The sequence below is a fragment of the Agelaius tricolor genome, unplaced genomic scaffold (genome assembly GCF_023055355.1).
Source record: "Agelaius tricolor isolate 1412-34295 unplaced genomic scaffold, bAgeTri1.0.p SCAF_4, whole genome shotgun sequence".
Taxonomy (NCBI): domain Eukaryota; kingdom Metazoa; phylum Chordata; class Aves; order Passeriformes; family Icteridae; genus Agelaius; species Agelaius tricolor.
In genome coordinates this window covers 7,062,468-7,080,118 of record NW_027269264.1, presented here as the reverse complement: position 1 = coordinate 7,080,118, position 17,651 = coordinate 7,062,468, and the positions used below count along the sequence as shown (strand labels likewise).

Sequence of the window (17,651 nt, the reverse complement as noted above, 5' to 3'; positions counted from 1 at the left end):
TCAAATGTGGACAGTCTAGAGCAGATGGCCAGGGCTCTGCTCATCCACAGCTGATTTTGGATGGTTTTAACGTGAGCTGTGGCCAGGCTAACCTCTGTGACTGTCATGGAAATGATGGAAATGCACAGTGTGCTTATGCTCTGTTCTTAAATCATCTCTTTGACATCTCAGGATAGACTGTGTGATCTCGCACACTTGGAAATGTCTCTGTAAGCCAGTGCTTTCTGGCAAAGATTCTGAATGAAACTGGTGTGGAGTTTTATAGTTTGAATATGTCTAGGGCATATGTGGGATCAATTAGCAGGGATTCAGACTTAAAGAAAATTCCACATAAAATGCCAAGTTAAGGATATACTTCAACTTCCTGTAAAGGCAGTGATAAGCATTTGAAGCATACATAAAGAACAAGGACATTTGGGAAAACATGTTTTTCTCAGTAGAGACATTAATAACGATCTTAACAGTGTTGTTTACCTCCTGCTGCTTGACTGGAAAGAGCAAATTGTAAGTGTGATTTCAGAATTAATCATTTTCTTCAAAGCCAGACTGATTCAAAGCTCTAAGCAAATTACTGGGTTTATTGTTAAAAATGTTCACATCACAGAATGGGTGATTACTTCTATTCCATAGTTCTCAAAACAGAGAGAAAATTGCTGCTGGTTTTTTTTTTATTTTGGGTGAGGTTGAAAGGAAGAGAGAAATTAGGTTGAGGGTTTGTTGGTTTATAGGGGAGATTTTTTGGAATGGAACACCTAGTTTAGATGTCATTTTATATGCCATACATGGAAAAGAAAAGGCTATTTTACTTCAACTGGCATATGGAGGGCATCTCTGTCACAGAGCAGGTCCCCTGTGATGCTTAATTTTCACTCTTTCCTGTGTCCTCTTGGATGCACTTCATCACTTTGTGCTGGATACAGTTTTAAAAAGGATGCACAGAGACCTTCACAAAGTGCCAGATGGAAATATTTCAGAGATTTCAGAGCAATGCCTCTGGTACTCTGATCATCTAAAGCAGGAGAGAATATTTTGGAGACATGTGATGTCCAAGATGGGAATTTCTGCACAGAACAAAGGATAGAAGCAGAAGTCCAGAAAGATTGTCTTGGATGGGAAGAACAGGTGAATTATATGAAAGGGACTTTTTTTCCCAATACTTTTCTGAAAATCCCAAAACAAAAATTAAAAAATCCCTTCTCTAAATCTGATTGGATTTTTCTGCCTATTGCATTCCTGAATTGCTTTCTTTTGTATTTATATCTCTTACTGAATAGGCATTGTCATTGTCTCTTTAAAAGTGTGTTTAAAATACAAATTAGTGAATCCAATTTCAGCACCCAAATCTGCTTCTTAACTGGAAGCCACTCAGTTGCTTTCTTCAAAAAAAACACTAAAAGTTTTTTGAAAAACCAACAAAAGTATTTTCTCTGGAAAGTATCCAAAAAATCATCCTCCTTCTGGAAAGTGCCACCTGCTCATATTGGCTGATTTTTTGGGGGGGTATATTCCATAAAATTTGGCTTATGAAAGTCAATTCTCTCATGACAGGTGAGGAGAAAGGAGAATGGATTTTCTTTTGCCTTTGTTTTTTTTTTTGGTTTGTTGTTTTTTTTTCCAGTTGCCTAGAATGCAGTGGGTTTTCATTAGTAAGACAAGAGGCAGAGTATCTTTGCATCCAAGTCTCAGAATAGACCAAGTTGGTCTTATAGCTACCAAAGAGGAGGTTGATACTGCCAGAATATCTGAGCTCCAGTAAATAAAGCTCTGTAGAAGAGAGCAATTCCACAAGCAAGGCACACCTAACTGTGTAAGGAGGGAGTCACTTGAGCCTGGTTATGGTTGTACAATTCTTCATCCATTCAGAGCTACATCAAATGGTACCAATTGGCTGAGAGAATGACAGCACCTGAACTGCAGTCTGAAGGAGAAAATGTGGCCATTTTGCTGACAATTAAGTTAATGGAGTGAGAGTTTTTTGGCCAGGTTTCAGTGTTCCTATTTCATAATAGAATATTTCCTGAACTTTTCATTAGCAGTTATATTTTTCAGCTTTACAAGTGTCTTTGCATTCTGTTTCAAGTGGTAATGTGGTCAATCAAAATTTCACTTTAGCAGCAGTTGCTGTGTTGTCCTGTTGATTAGTCACTCCCCTAATTCACACGCCTTGTGAAAGAAACACAAATTACAGTGATTTCCTGAAGACAAGAATTCAAGGCAGAGAGCAGTAAGGCTTAGAGCTATCAAGCCCATCTGAAGTTCTCTGGTGAGATGTGCATTTTCTCTGCCTTAGAATATGTCACCTGAATGTTTTTAAAGCTTGTTTGTGCAGTTGCACAGAATTAATAATATGAAATGCAATATAAATGAGTGCAAAGGCTTCAAGCAGTAGTTGCTTTGATTAATTCCTTCATTGTTTTTGCCTCTCACATTTCAGCACACCTAGTATATAGATCACATATATCATATGACCATAATGTGTAAATCAAAGGCAGGAGTTTTGCTGGCTTGTATTAGCTTTTAACTATGAATCTCTATGCATTAAACATCTTGTAGTTTTGAATGGCAAAGATTAAGTCTGAACTGATTTTTTACAGTTCTGAATCAAGAATGTCTTCATAAGGTCTGCACAGATTTTGTCAGTGAAAATCTGGTGTGTCTTCTGGGACTGGGTTCCTTTTCACGATGATTAATCATGGACTTAATGTCAGTCCCCAGACAGTCACTATAGATAACTCCACCAGGTCTGGAAGGCATTAGTTCAAACCTGTTAAGAATTCTGCAGTACTTTAGTGGAGAATGCTCCTGCCCTAGGTGACACTGAATATATAAATGAAAATGTAGAAAGAGTAAAACAACACACCTGAAAAAATATGCTAGGTGAAAGGTGAATGTCCTGATTCCTTTCTGTTTTCTTTTGCTGAAAGCTTGTCCACCAGGAACGTACAAGCCTGAAGGTTCACCAGGTGGAATCAGCACTTGTATCTCATGTCCTGATGAGAATCATACTTCTCCACCGGGAAGTACCTCCCTTGAGGATTGCACGTGCCGGGAGGGTTATCGTGCTGTAGGACAAACCTGTGAAGGTAAGTGTTTCCATCCACAAACAGAAAACCCCTGGAATGCACAATGCAGTGCTGGGACAATTTTTTAATGTGGTTTTGTACTGTAAGGGACATGTCAAATGCATACAGGATTCTCTCTGTCATTCCAAACCAGCAAAAATGCCGAGATGCAAGCTGAGTTAGAAATTCTAAATTATTGTTTTCCTTCAGGGGCCTATTGCACTCTAGCTAGTAACCACTTTGTTGTGGCTGTTTAATTATTTAGTTGTTCACTGCCCTGAGCTGAAGCCCCCTGAAAATGGTCACTTTGTCCAGAACGTCTGCAACAATTACTTTAATGCTGCCTGTGGAATCCGATGCAAGACAGGATTTGATCTTGTTGGAAGCAGCATCCGGCTTTGTCAACCAAATGGGCAGTGGTCTGGATCAGAGGCTACTTGCAGAGGTATGTGTTTGAAAAGCATTTTTGCTGTTGTTCATTCTTAGCAGTGGTTTTCTTCACTCATTATATGGTTGGTTGTGCAGATCTGATCCTGTTACCCCTGTGTGAAAGTTCATTCCAAAGGTTGGCTAACACCCCTATCACTCTGTTTCCTTCCTTTATAAAATGGAAGAAGGACTTCTGCAACAGAAAAAGCAGAGCAAGATTGACTAGATGGACAGTCTTTTGCAAGTGAATATACAGACTCCTTCCTTAAACCTCTGTTCACCTCTGTCTACCTAATTTCTATGAATTTTTGTATCTACACTGTATAAATCCAGTGAAATCCTACCAAGTATTTAAATACATAGTGAGACCTTGCCACCTGGCTGTTTTAGATCATCTACCACATTGTCAGCATAGAGGGTTGTTGGTCTTGGGAGACATTAGCCATGGAAGAATTCCATTTTGCTTTCTTTCAGTTTTTTCTTACCAAAAATAGGAAAGCCTGGGACTTGAGCAGAGTCCTTGGAAGTCTTTTGAGTGGAATTTCAATAGGGAATCACTGACAATACCCTAGAATTTCACTATGAAAGAATGTCAGCCCAAAATAAGGTGTGAAACTGAGACACAAGAAAGAGCATCCTGAAAAAAAATATTTCTAGATTTTCTGATAGGAACAGAGTTTTGTTTTGCTACAACAAAACTGCCTGAGTTTGGGTTTTTGATGATTTAGAATGAAAACTGCAATCCCAGGCCTGTAAATCTGTCTCATATGTCTTCCAAGGAGAGAATGAAAAAAAAATAAACCAGGTAGAAGCCTTTATCTCCTCAACATCCACAAGATGTAGTTCAGCATGTTTAATTTGACTTGAATGCCCTTGACATTAGTGTGCTACACTGGAAGGAAATAAAAAGCCATCAGCTCATTCTGTAACTCTTGTCTTGACCTTGTGTTCAGGGCAAAAGGCAGGACTGACCTTTGGCGGAATTAGCAATTTATGACAGTACAGCAAACACTACAGCCCTGAAAGAAACAGCAACTTTTGGTTCTGGAAGGAGGAATCTGAGCTAGAAATCAGTCTCTCAGGATATTCTTTGTATAGCATTTTACTTCAGCTTAGATTTGTAGGAACTTTGTTCAAATAATCACAGAAATCTTAGGTTTCCTTTTTAGCTTCCACTGATAAGAGGAGAAGGTTTCAATAGAAAAGCAATTGCTGGCCAGTACTATGAGGGTATCTTGAGTAGCAGAATTTGGAGCTGTGGACTTTCCAGCAGTCAGAACTGCATGCTGCTTCAAGCAGACTGGGACACTGGGAAACGGCACCCTCTGTTAAAGCTTCTGTCACACAGGCACCCTTTGTGCAAAAAATCTGGGAAAGCTGCAGTCAGGTACAAAGAAGGGATCCTTTATCTTCTCTTTCATGGAGAAGTGGAAGATTCTACTACTTGAAAATCTTGCTGGAGCATTTAAAGGAATTCGTCTATTTGGAGTGTGATCTTTAAGAGGGAATTTGGAAGGTGAGGGAAAAGTCTGCATTGAGATACTGTCTTGATATTGAGCTAATATCCTTTGAAGCACTGGAAGGATATATTTTGACTTGGCTTTGTTTGTGCTGTTGTCCATCATCCTGAAGACTTGCAATTAAAAAAAAAATTGAAAATACCACTGTTACATGTGCTGGATCTGCTAGTCTTAATTCACTCTGACTGTGAAAGGGAGCAAGATCAAAGGCATGGTTTATAGCTGTCTTGTTAATCCCAAGAGTATTTTATCACATAAATTAGGAAGAGGAGAGGGAAGTAAAATCCCTTTCCACTGCTTTGGATTTTGACATTAAGTACTCCTCAGTTCTTTTGCTAGCTAAAATCTGTGTGCTATTAGAAAGTGATTAATGCAGTCATATGTCATGCAATTAACAGTGACCCAGGAAAAAAAAATACTGCAAACCCCATATTTAGTCCAGAAAAAAATTATTAGGAGAAACCCCAGAGCAAGCAGAATATCCTGTTATTGTTGTTCCTGTTTTCATTGGATTTTTGGAAATGGAAAATGTGTTACTGATAAGAGGATGGGCTGGTGTTTAATGCTTGGAACCATGACTGAGGTAACATGGGCTCAGGTACAGGTTTCTGCCAGAACCGTGCTGAGACGCTGAGTAAGCTTGAACACTGAAACACTTGAGGAGGCAAGAGCACTCCAGCTGTGTAGTCCTTCCAGAAGAAATGGCTGGACAGCAGGTAGTGAAGGAACTGCCTTCTCTGTAGGCACATGAACATTGACAAGAGCCTCCTCACCGCTATTAATTCATTCCGGCTTCCTAAGTAGTAGGTAGAGTTTGGTAGAATTTGCTTCTTTTTACTGCAGATTGGGTATTTCTACTTCTGTAGAAACCTTTTAAGAGCAAGCCTACTTTCTTGTGGATAAAGCATTTGAGATTCATCTGTAAATATGTTTTTCTTACTCCCCCTACTAGATGCAGCATATTATAAAGCTACTCTGAAGCTCAGAGTGCCTCACAAACGAGCATTTAAGGCTGTTTTTAAATACACTTCCTAAAGAATGCCTGTGCATATGCAAGCACAAAAGTAGTAATACGTTCAGAGAGTAATGTGAGACAGTACTAATATAAAGACATAATAGGTACATCTGTATGTCTTCTTTTCCTTCTTTCTTATCCCATATATATAGGTTTTGCTACTTTTTTTCCACTTAGGTGCCACCATAGCTTTTGGGTTTTTTTTAAAGACATTATTTTACATGTGTTGTTTGTAGTTTTCAGAGGCTGTGCAGTTAGTGATAATTATAGAGCTGGCTTGCATTTGAGGCAGCATTCAGCCTATATGCCCATTAATTAGTTTGAGGTGTTTGTGGTGTCCACTTGTGTGCAGAGTAAGCAATAATGGAGAAGGGAGAGGTTGCCAAGTTGGTTTCCCTTTGAGTGCATTTATAGAGGAGATCATGTTTTGCCTCCTACCTGACAGTAGCAAGATTAGGTGAATTGGTAAAATCAGCTTCCCAAATCACAGCAGAGAAGCAGCTCTCTGAAACCACCCATCACCAGAGGTTGCCCTCCTGCCAATAAGGTAAACAGAAGCTGTGGAAAACAATCAAATGAGAACAGAGCTCCTCTTGTGGGGAAGGGATGAGAGGCTTGGAGACCTGGGCCTGTTTAGCCTGGAGAAGACTGAGGGGGGACCCTATCAATGTATATAAGTATCTGAAGAGGAGGAAGCCAGGCTCTTAGTGGTGCCAAGCAATAGAACAAGAGGCAGTGGGCAGAGACTGATGCACAGCAAGTTCCACCTGAGTAGAAGAAAGAACTTCTTTACAGGGAGAGTGACTTGAGCACTGTAACAGGCCACCCAGAGAGGCTGTGGGGTCTCCCTCAGCAGAGATACTCAAAGCTGTCTGGACACAACCCTGTACAATGTGCTCTAGGATGACCAATGTAGAGCAGAGAGGTTGGACTAGAAATGCTCCAGTGGCTCCTTTGAACCATAGCCATTCTCTGAATTTAGGGAACTGCAGTCTTGGTTATATTTTTGGGCATCACACCATTTGCCCTTACTTGTTTTTATCCCTCTTTTGAACATACTGGACTGTATCTGCCAACTTCAGCTGAGGTCAGGTTTTGATCAGAGTTTTCCACTCCTGTTGGAAAGCCAGTAGCTGGTTATTGGTGTATCATCATCATCATCATCACATGCTCATCTCCAGACAGCAGGTGTGCAGAGCTTAGCTCCTTGAGGGACCCAAAGGCCAGGTAGTGCATATGTATTTCAGAGTTTTGTCTGGAGGGGATCAAAGACACAAATCCTGGAGCATGACCTCTTAGCTGAAAAGGAACTGCACTGAAAAGACAGTACAGAGGAAATAGGTCCTACTATAGAGTCTTGGGTTATGACATTGAAACAAAGAACATAAACCCAGGTCATACCATTGCTACATTTTTCTTACTACGATCATTCAGATCTTCTGGGATCAATCTTAATTACAGAGCAGCTTTGTGCTATATTGGAGCATCAGGATTCAGTAGTAAAACTGTAAGACAATCACTCTTCACTTCCCTGCTTCCTTTTCTGCATACACATCCTGCACAGGACTGTATTCTCCTTGGAATCACGCTGCTTTCAGTGTTTGCAAGACATTACAGGGAAAAAGGCTCTGAGCTGAGCAGAGCCAGGACTGTCTCCATGCCTGACACCTGAAAGGGTCCCTTTTGTATCAGCAATAACCTGATTTGTTCCTTTTCATCTCTTATGGACCTGCTACACAAGCCATATAAACAGCTTGTATTCCTTCCTTCTCTCTCTGTCTCCTCCAGCATGTTGAACATCTTCTCTTCTGATTTGCTGAGGCCTTCACATGACTATATTCTATGAATATAGTCCAGAGTGCCTGAGAAAATTCCTGAGTACTGGGACACTGTCATCTAACCTGTTCATAAGCTCTTAGCCTGTTCCCTGGTGTTTACTCAGCCCATACCAGCCTGCCAGTTCGAAATCCCCCAAAAGTTCTCAGATGTTGTTGGAGACTAGAAACTCCCAAGAGCACACACTTTTTCACAGGGTGCCATTTGCCTGCAGCTGCCCTGTGTTGGAGGCCAATAGGCATTACCATCTCAGGCTGCACACTGTGTACCAGATGCACAGTTAGTCTGTTAGTTTGAACTTAAGTCAATACTTAGATGAGCTTGGAAGTGTGTGCCCAACCTCATACATTCTATGTTTTAGGAAGAGGAAGGTATTAAGCCTTTGAAAAAATCTACTCTGTACTAGCTCTATTCCCTAAATTCATACAAACTACTGTAACTAATGTACAAGACAGTATCTCTCCTACCTCTGAAAACTGGGCAAAGTAGTGTAACTCCACTGATACTCAGTGCTGAGAGTGAATTGGTGTTCTTTCCCCTTTGCAGTTCGAACATGTCCCAGACTTCGGTCTCCTCAAAATGGACACATTAACTGTTCAACAGCTGATATTTCCTACAAGACAGTATGTTTTGTGATCTGCAATGAGGGCTATGAAATTGAAGGAAACAGCAAACTCACCTGCCAGGGAACCTCTCAGTGGGATTCAAAGGAGCCAAAGTGTGTGGGTAGGTATCTGATCTAACTCTGTCTGTGTTAGAGTGCAGCCTTTTCTGACATGTTATCATAGGTGAGAAATTCTTCATATTTTAATAACTGGTGAAGCTAAGACATAAATGATAATTTGTAAATGGATGTTTTATGCACATCTTAGAAGCTGGGGAAGGGCAAAGGAATTTGTAAATGGAGAAAGTGGAGAGATTATCATTTAAATACAGTGTGACTGCTGATTACTGAAAGGCTGTTGGATCTCGTTAGTGTCAGACACTGTCACACAGTGTGTTGCAAGAAACATAGAAGCAGTAGGTCTAGGGATTAAATATGATCAACCAGCAGTTTGAGTTACCATCATAAAACAAAAGTTGATATGCAGACAAGGACTAGCTTATGTTATCCAGGCACTGTGAGTGCTGACTAAAGGTGCAGTAGTTGTCACTTGTGCTGGACTCACAGCAAGGAAACAAGAGTTTACACAAATTAGGAGCCAAGCACCTCTGAATCAGGATTCAGAGGTCTCAGCAGCTGTGCAGGGATACGTAGGTCTGTATTATGTTCCAAATCTGTTTAGGACTAGTGACAGGTATTGAATTAACTTTGGAAAAGAAGAAGATGAAATGCAGTTGAAACACTTCTAAGCATAGACTGAAGCGGGGCGGGGGGGAAAGTCTGAAGTCCACCAATACAAAAGTTGATCCAGTGCTGACTAAAGTTAGGGTGAAGTATATGTCACCTGGATCCAGTAAATGCAGTGCCAGTAGGGTGACTTCACTTGAACCTCTGGCTATTTCTTTACTGTTTTATTGCAGTCTTAAAAATGTGGACCTGTGTGAGACAAGCATAAATTTCTAACTGTAAGTACATTCTCTGAAATCATGGAAATAATCCACAAGAAATAATTTAACAAGACAGTTTGCTAAGAGATCCTAATCTTTCTTCTGTTAAAATCAGTGGAAAAACTTCAATTAACTTCAAAAGGAAGGGACCCTGAAATCCAGTTGGGATATTATAATTAGAAGATTAACTATATTCATCAGTTGAATTCATCCTTCCTAGCTTAGCATTTTGATTAATAAAATCCAGCTCTACTTTCTATCAGAAGATTTATTAACACCATGCAATATTGCCTCCATTCCTGGATTACCCGTGGCAATATCTTTTTTGCTGAGTCTGAAAAATTTAGTGAGAAAGTTACCTTTGATTGTCAGAAAGGAAAGAGTGTTAGCTAGGAAGCATCTCTGCTGCTTCTTGTGACTGGTGTTTAGAACAAGCTTGCTGAAATTCTGGTTTAATATTCATGTGTGGAGTTTTATTCAGGGAGAAATGTAAATCAGAACACTGATATTGTATACTCCTCTTGAAGGTTGAAGCTACCCTTTGTACCCATATTCTGAATATCATCATTGTCATGGACGTATTGTCTGTTAATTTTTAGTCCAAATAGCTCCTAACTATTATTTACAGTCTGCTATATAAAAGGTACTGGAAGTCCTGCTGTATTTAGGCATTTGCAATTGATAATTTATTAATTTCATATCCTTCTGTTAGAAAACTGAAATGGAGTTTTCTTCAGTCTGTTACCTTGAAACAGATTTCTTGGACTCAGGGTATCCTTCTAGCTGATTATCTGTATGTTTTTGGGTTTGATTGCTCATCAGTGCAAAGTTTGCCATATTTGCAAGTTAGCTCACTGAGACTGTACCAGAGCCATGTGTAACCAAAACTGATGCTGACACAAAACATAACATTTCCTGGATTGTTTACAGTCAGTTCTGTGAGGTCTATTGTCATGCATCTCTTTCTAAGAGACTGGAAGGTAGTACAAGTTTGGATATTACACAAGTTTAAAATTTTTGTCTTTTTCATTAAAGATATTGTTAACAATTAGCTACTTCTGAGGAGGCTACATGTATTTTATAGGTGTCTGACAAACAAGATATCTGCTAAAAAAGGGAAGCTTGGTCATTTGTCCAGTTTGGGGAGAAAAAAAACAAAACTGGGAAAGCTCCATAGTCATGTTCTTTTGTTTCCTACTCATTGGCAAAAGTTTAATATCAATCACTTTTAAATAAATAAATTTTGCAAGATGCTTCTCTCCTTTCTTTGTTCAAGGTTTAGTGAAGTAAAAATACAAACGACATCCAGGGTGTTGATGCCATCTAGCGTTGGAAGAATTGCTAACTCACACTCCTAATTGCAACTGGCCAGTTTTACTTCCTGCAGCAATCTTGGCAAAGGATTGAAGGAAGGAGGCATGATTTGCTTTGTAATCTTCTTATTTACCAAGTTCCTTTTGATGTTGAAAATTACAATACAGTGTTGTGTTTCATCACAGGTGCTTGCAGGTGAAAGCAGGTTCTTGTGTCTCCTTAGAAATACTCCTCTATTAATTCTCTACTAATATGACTAATGTCATGGAAATCCCTCTACCCTTAATGAATTCCAGACTTTTGGATCAGACTTTTTGATCAAATTCTGGAGTTCAGCACAGATAAAAAATCTAAACAACACTATTGCAGTTGCTTTTCCTGGTAAAAACCTGTCTTACTTAAAAGAAATTCCCTTTTGCTAGATATACCAAATTTTATTCTGATTTTTGTCAGACATTTCAGGATTGTGCTATAGTTGGATTTTTCTACTATAGCTGGATGTATTTCAAGCAAGAGGCCCAGCTGTTTTTACTTCCCTGAGAGCTGCAACTTTCTCTGCTTTTCATGCTTACATGTTTCAGTTTCTCTACTTGTTCCCAGAGTAATATACATTTTAATGCTTTTAGCTTCCCTCTACAAATACTGGTTTTAAAATTTGTTATCTTTTTGCTATTTGTCAGTTACCTTCATGTTGTGAGCAGCCAAAACTTAGGGTTTGGGGTTTTTTCCCTGATGGAGTTTTTCCACCTTGCAGAGCCAGCAGTGTCTCCCTGAGCTATAAAAATGAGTTGGAAGTGTTTGTGCCCTGTGCATCCTATTGAAATGAAGTGCAGTTGTTAATTGCTTGGGCTTTTAAGCATTTCAGCATTGAGGGTTTCAATTTCAGAAAATACACAGAATGCTTAGAATCTTTAAATTTTTGCATGCATAAAAACCAGTTTTCAGTTACTTGCTATGTGTTTTGGGAAAGGAGAGGAGAGAAAAGGAATGTGAAGTATTTTGAATGTGAATCACTTTTGTGTCATTAAACCATTGCTACAAGCTCAGTAGAACTTGCCCTCTGTGTAGCTGAGTTGGGTTGGTTTTTGTGTTCTCTTGGTGTAAAGGCCTGTCTGATTTCTACACTGACAAGTTATAAAGAGTTACAGGTCTTCTCATTGGCTCTGAATAAGGGAGCATTTTTCTTGTGTGTTTGCCTATTAACTATTGTAAGAAACAGTACAGGGAGTGTGCAAACTGCATTCATGAGATAATCCCTTTTTGCCCCTTTGTTAATGTCTCCATAGTTGAAGTAAAAATAACATTCCTAAAAACAACAGCTTAAGAATGAAACAAAGCTTTTGTGAACCTGTTTAAATACATCATGGTTTTTGCCTTGATGCAAACTGTCTTCAGGATTTGTAGTGAACCTTATTAATGGAGTAGTTCAAAACTTCCTGTAAAACCTTTAAGCAACCATCAGCCCTCCCTGATTTTACAGAGCTCAGCTGCTTCCTATGATCACCCTGAGTCTTTCCAGCTGTTTTGAACGCAGACAAGACCAAGTCCAATTTAATTTGGTTTGGAATGCAGTAAGCAAAATCATGTGTCATGTCCCTAACCTATAAAGAGTTCATGGCAGAATATCCTTCTTCTTCTCCCTTTCTTATTTCAAGATAGAGTATAGAAGCTGTAGAAAGCTACAGGTCCTCTTCAATGCCCTCTCTCCTGCTACAGTCTAGTTTTCATAGAAGCAAAGAAATGCAACTGCAAAGCAACCATGAAAGATGAAGTTGTGAGGAAAAGAAGAAGAAATTTTAAAAAAGGCAAATCTGTAGAGTAAGAGATAGTGGATCTGCATGAAAATTATCATGTTTCAGTTTCAGTGAAGAGCATGAGCAAGAAATAGAAGAACTGATAAACTGGCTGCTGTTTACTTCAGTCATAACTGAAAATCAAGTAGCAAAGTTTCATCAGCTTGTAATGTTTTGGTGCACTCATACCCCTACGGACTCTTGAAAAGACTGTGTACTTTTTGTTTCCACTAATTTTCCATATGACGTTATTTGCAGGTTTTCTGAATGTGTACTTTGTGTATGGCAGTTATAAGTCATGTTCTGCTGCTGTCTTGCAGAAAAACGTTGTCCCATCCTCCAGAAACCAGCAGGTGTGACAGTTCTCCCTCCCAGATGTGGGCTGGAGCCTGCCATGTCTGGGACTGTGTGCCAGCTGAGCTGTCCCCAGGGATTCATCTTGTCTGGAGCTAGAGAAGAAATAAGGTGCATTTCATTTGGGAGATGGAGTGCAAACATCCAGGAGGCTCTGTGTAAAGGTAGAGCACAAAATCATGTCTGTGTATACATGAGTGCAGAATTGAAGGGAAGCGCACAGCAAATAACTGAGTGAGAACAGGCTTGGAGTGGGGAAAGCACAACTTGCACAGTGTGTAAGAAGTATTGCCTGTACCTTTACATCTTGCCTGTCAGATTTACTTGTAGTTTGTCATAAAAATGTGGAGTTCAGAGATCCCTTGAGTGTGATCTTGTAGTGTTCATCATCAAGTTTCTCTCCTGGGCTTCATCTCTCATTTATTAGGAAGCTGCCTGAGGTAAATTTGAAATTTTAAAGTGAAGGTGAATGCTCATAGCTTGAAGATATTCAAAGTGGAACCCACACTTCTAATAAAGTAATAATAAAATAAACTTGTGTTTTAGCACAAGTTTATGTAAACCTGTAAAGGCTGTGTAAGGCCTGGCTGATAGACAGACTATAGAGAAAAGTTCATTTTAGTTGTCTTTGAGTGGCTACTGCTGTTGACATACCCCAAGCAACAATGCACAAGAGTTAAGGCCAGAATTCATTAACACCAAGTGCAGTGGCTGACACAGAGGGTAAAGCTGGGCAGGAGAAGGTGGCATGCATTTTAGTTCTGCCATATTTACCCCCCTCTTCTAGAAGTGCTAGGTTATTTATTCCCTAACACACAGTCATAATGGAACTGGAAAGGGTCTGGCTTTGGATTATAGCAGGATAAAAACAGGAGTTTCTCTGGGAATGTGCTCTTCACCTCTTTGTGAACTATTGTGCTCTGAGAATTATTTCTTTCCCCCCAAACTGGGGCCCTGGCCAGCCCCTGGGTGCTGGAACAGCACAGAAAACAGTCACGCCAGTTGTCATGCCAGGTCGCTACAGAAACTGAAGCTTTTTTTCCTCTGTACAGGCCAGGAAGATTTTCTCTCTCTCTTTAAACATACTGCTTCCCATTTTGTGATGTACCACATTGTTTGTCTGAATCTCTTGCGTAAACCTGGGCCAAACCACAGTTTTTAATATTTGGTGGGATCCCAGGACAAGCTGAAGTGTTTAGATCAGGATAAAACAGCATGGCTTGGGTTCAAGCTTTTAGGTACTACCAATGCATAAACCCCTAATGTAGGAGGCACTGAGAAACTATGAAGCTTATTCTTCTTGAATAAAGATGAACAGTTGTATTTCAATTGCTTTCATTCTTGTTATTGTCTTTCTCTGTTTTGCTGCCAACATATTTGGCCAGTTCAAAAGAGCCATTTTCTTTCTGACTTATTTATTATTACCCTTTTTAGAGAATTTCACTTTCAACTGGAATTTGCCCCAGCCTGAAGACTGTGGTCAGGGGAGTGTGAACCATAAGTGGTAGTTATTTATAAGAGTGCATTTCTAATGAAATTTTCATTTGAATGAGTTCAAAGGAAGGCAAAATCCCACGTATTTATTGCTTTGCCTTCTTAATTATGTAATTTAATTGCCCAAGTTATGTTTTTACTGGAACTATCTCATAATAAAAATATAAGTTATATCAGTTCTGAGTTGTTTTAAAGGCTCTTGGGCATAGATGAGTTCAGAGCCAAATGTATCCCTGTCTTATGATTCTAGAGACCATTTATCAAGCACTACAGCAATAAAATAACCTGACCACAAATGTTTTGGGGGGCCCTGTGCCAAGGAACTGAAGAAGTACTTCAAGTTTGTCAAAGAAACTTGAGGTGTAAATGTTGGTGGTGGTGTTACCCATATCATACCACCAGTCCTCTGGAACCATCTGGCATTGTCACATGTCACAGGAAGACTCCATTTGCCCCTCATAATACCTTGTAACAGGAGTTTATTAAGGAACATTTCCAGCAATTGCTGTCTGGATTCTTGACACTGTCACTTTTAAGTCAGTTCCACAGCATGCTCCAGAGAATTTGAGTCACTATTGTCTTGTTTATAGTATCTATATCATGAGACAACTACTTTCAGGTTTTTTTAGTTGCTGACTATCAGAAACAAGTGTTTTCATCTGTATGTGTCCTGTGTCTGGGCAGGGAAAGAAAATGGATGCAGAAGGAAGGGATGGGTAATAAAAGAAACAAATTTATTCTTATTTATTATTTGGGGTTTAGTTCTATGTAGAAACCAGAATAGCATTGTAGTCAGCGATAAACAAAAATACAGCAGAATTCTGTCCTTTCCACAGAGGAATTTACTATGCATGTGTGAATCTCTAGGAAAGAATTACAAATGGGTAGAGACATAAATTTTACAAAAATGCTTACATTTCTATTCTAGGCAGTACAAAAAAGAGTGATTATAAGGTTTTACTTATGTAATGCTACATATAAAAGCAGATTGTCTTTTTCTGGTTTAGATATTGAAGCGCCTCAGATTCACTGCCCAGACAATATTGAGACTGTGACTCTGGAACATCATAACTCTGCTAATATCAGCTGGCAGGTACCAACAGCTAAGGATAACTCTGGTGAAGAGGCAAGTCAAAATCTGTATCTGTTTAACTGGAGGCAATCTGTCTGATTTCAATTAATTTTATGATCCACTAGAATTTCTTTCTTCTGATAAGCAGAAGTAGAAGAAAAATCTCCTAGAAAGTTTGTATCTTGAGAATTCAGCATTTTCTGTCTCTATTAGATTTATACAGTCGCAGAACACTGCATGGAGTATCAGTGCATAAAACCTCATATGGTTAATTTATGTGGTCAAAAGAAAGAATGTGCTCTTGTTTATAATATGAAGACAGCTGCCTTAAAAATGAGCACTTAGAATGTGAAGAAGTTTAATAAACTCATCTCAGAAGGAAGTAAACCAGTTCATTAATCTAAGGGGCTAACAAGTACACACTGTGATAAGTAAAAACCAATTTCAGCTTCCTGGGTGAGAAAGAGAAATCTGATTTTCCTGTGCAGGGTTCAGAAATGTGGCCATTGGCTGCTATGCCTGCCAGGGTGCCTGGAAATTGAGCTACCAGGAAAGCTTGCTCCAGAGCTGTTTCATAAAGAGCAACATTCCCTACAGGTTCAGGCATGATCAAGTTACACCAACTGAATGCTTTATCAGGAGTCAGCAGAAGAGCAGCAAGTCTGTGTGAGCTTTTAATATGGGAGGTTTTTTTCACTAGGAAACTGAGCTATCTCAGTAAAAGAGATTTAAGTTCAGGCATTTTCTGTGGCATAACTATGGTCAGGTACTACAGCTCTGCTGTCACAGGGTCGTTCAATGAACTGTAGAAGCCAAGTGCCGTACTGAAGCATCTGTGGGCTATTGACTCATGCAGGTACATAAATTTAAACTGGACATGTAAGTATTTATGGCCCACCACTGTCTGCTCCACTCCTCTCCCGGGTCCTTGCAGCTGGAGAACTGTCAGCAGACTGAACAGGTTCTGAGCTGACATAGTGTGCCTTCAGTCCCATTTGACAAACAAGGGTCAGTTTAATGCACAGTGCTGTAATCTGCACCAGGTCAGGGTCAAGATCCTGACTAGGGAAATCCGTGTTGCTGTAAGGAAGGCAGATTTAAGAAGGGGCATAGAGCACTCTGTTGTAAAGTGTGTCCTCATTACTTTAAGGGGCTATTTGCATTCAGAATGAACAGGCTTGACATTGAAGGATACTATTCTGTCCACTTTTTAAAACATGAATATTATGATTAGTAACCAGCTTTGGCTTTTAAATAATTAGTGTTTTCCTGTAACAGGTCTCAGTTCATGTTACCCCAGCTTTCATACCACCATTTCTTCTCCCAATTGGAGAAGTTGACATTACTTACACAGCAACTGATAAGTCAGGCAATGAAGCAAGATGCACATTCAATGTCAAGGTTATTGGTAAGTGCGGGTAAAAATCACTGGGAAGGCTATCTATCATGGCTGAAGCCTTCTTATTTGTGCAGAAAGAGACTGTGAGTCACTGTGGCCTTCATGTGTGCAGTTATAAGCCAAGGAATATTGTCATCTCCATAAAGGCTTCGCATCTCCATAAAGGCTTTGCATACGTGCAGTCACTGCTTTCAATGTTCAGTTTGGGGTGCATTGTATTCTGCTGTTCTTTCTAACTGTTAAGATTTCTCCTCACCCTGGTTTATTAAATGCATTATTGCATTGTCAGTTATTGCCTTCATCATGAATCTCTATTTAACTCTTGAAAGACTCCAACAAAGTTTCCAAAGTTCACACATATTGCACTGATGCAAATCCTTATTCAAGTATTTCTGTCAGACAGTTCTGTTATTCAGGTGTCCTGCAGGTAGTCCAGGGTTTGCTCCAGAGAAGGCAAACACTGCAGAAACCATGAATTCAGTAGAATAATTACTCTTATCCATTCACTCAGCATCTTCCAATTGCAGCAACTTCCAAGTATGCACCTTTGTTGTATCTTCCAATATGAAATTAAAGCTGCTGTTCTGGTTAGAGATGCTATTTGAGTCTGGCAGTAGTTCTGCAAGCTAATGTCATGCCATCCTTTCAAATTCTGCAGATGCAGAACCTCCTGTTGTTGACAGGTGCAGATCTCCACCACCCATGCAAGCAGCAGAGAATGACTACCCAGCGACATGGGAAGAACCAGAATTTTCGGACAATTCAGGTGAGACAGTGGCCCCCAAAATATACACAAGACAGTGGAAGGCTAG

The 17,651-nt window shown here is 39.6% G+C and overlaps 1 protein-coding gene across 1 annotated transcript in view; it reads left to right on the top strand.

Moving 5' to 3' along the window:
• Positions 1-17,651, top strand: part of SVEP1 (sushi, von Willebrand factor type A, EGF and pentraxin domain containing 1) — a 115,473-nt gene that overhangs the window by 33,256 nt on the left and 64,566 nt on the right. Inside the window, exons 4-10 of the mRNA XM_071424471.1 lie at positions 2,925-3,083; positions 3,328-3,507; positions 8,409-8,588; positions 12,841-13,038; positions 15,376-15,494; positions 16,719-16,848; positions 17,498-17,605. Coding sequence (XP_071280572.1) covers positions 2,925-3,083; positions 3,328-3,507; positions 8,409-8,588; positions 12,841-13,038; positions 15,376-15,494; positions 16,719-16,848; positions 17,498-17,605 — 1,074 coding nt within the window. The remainder of the gene's footprint in view (positions 1-2,924; positions 3,084-3,327; positions 3,508-8,408; positions 8,589-12,840; positions 13,039-15,375; positions 15,495-16,718; positions 16,849-17,497; positions 17,606-17,651) is intronic.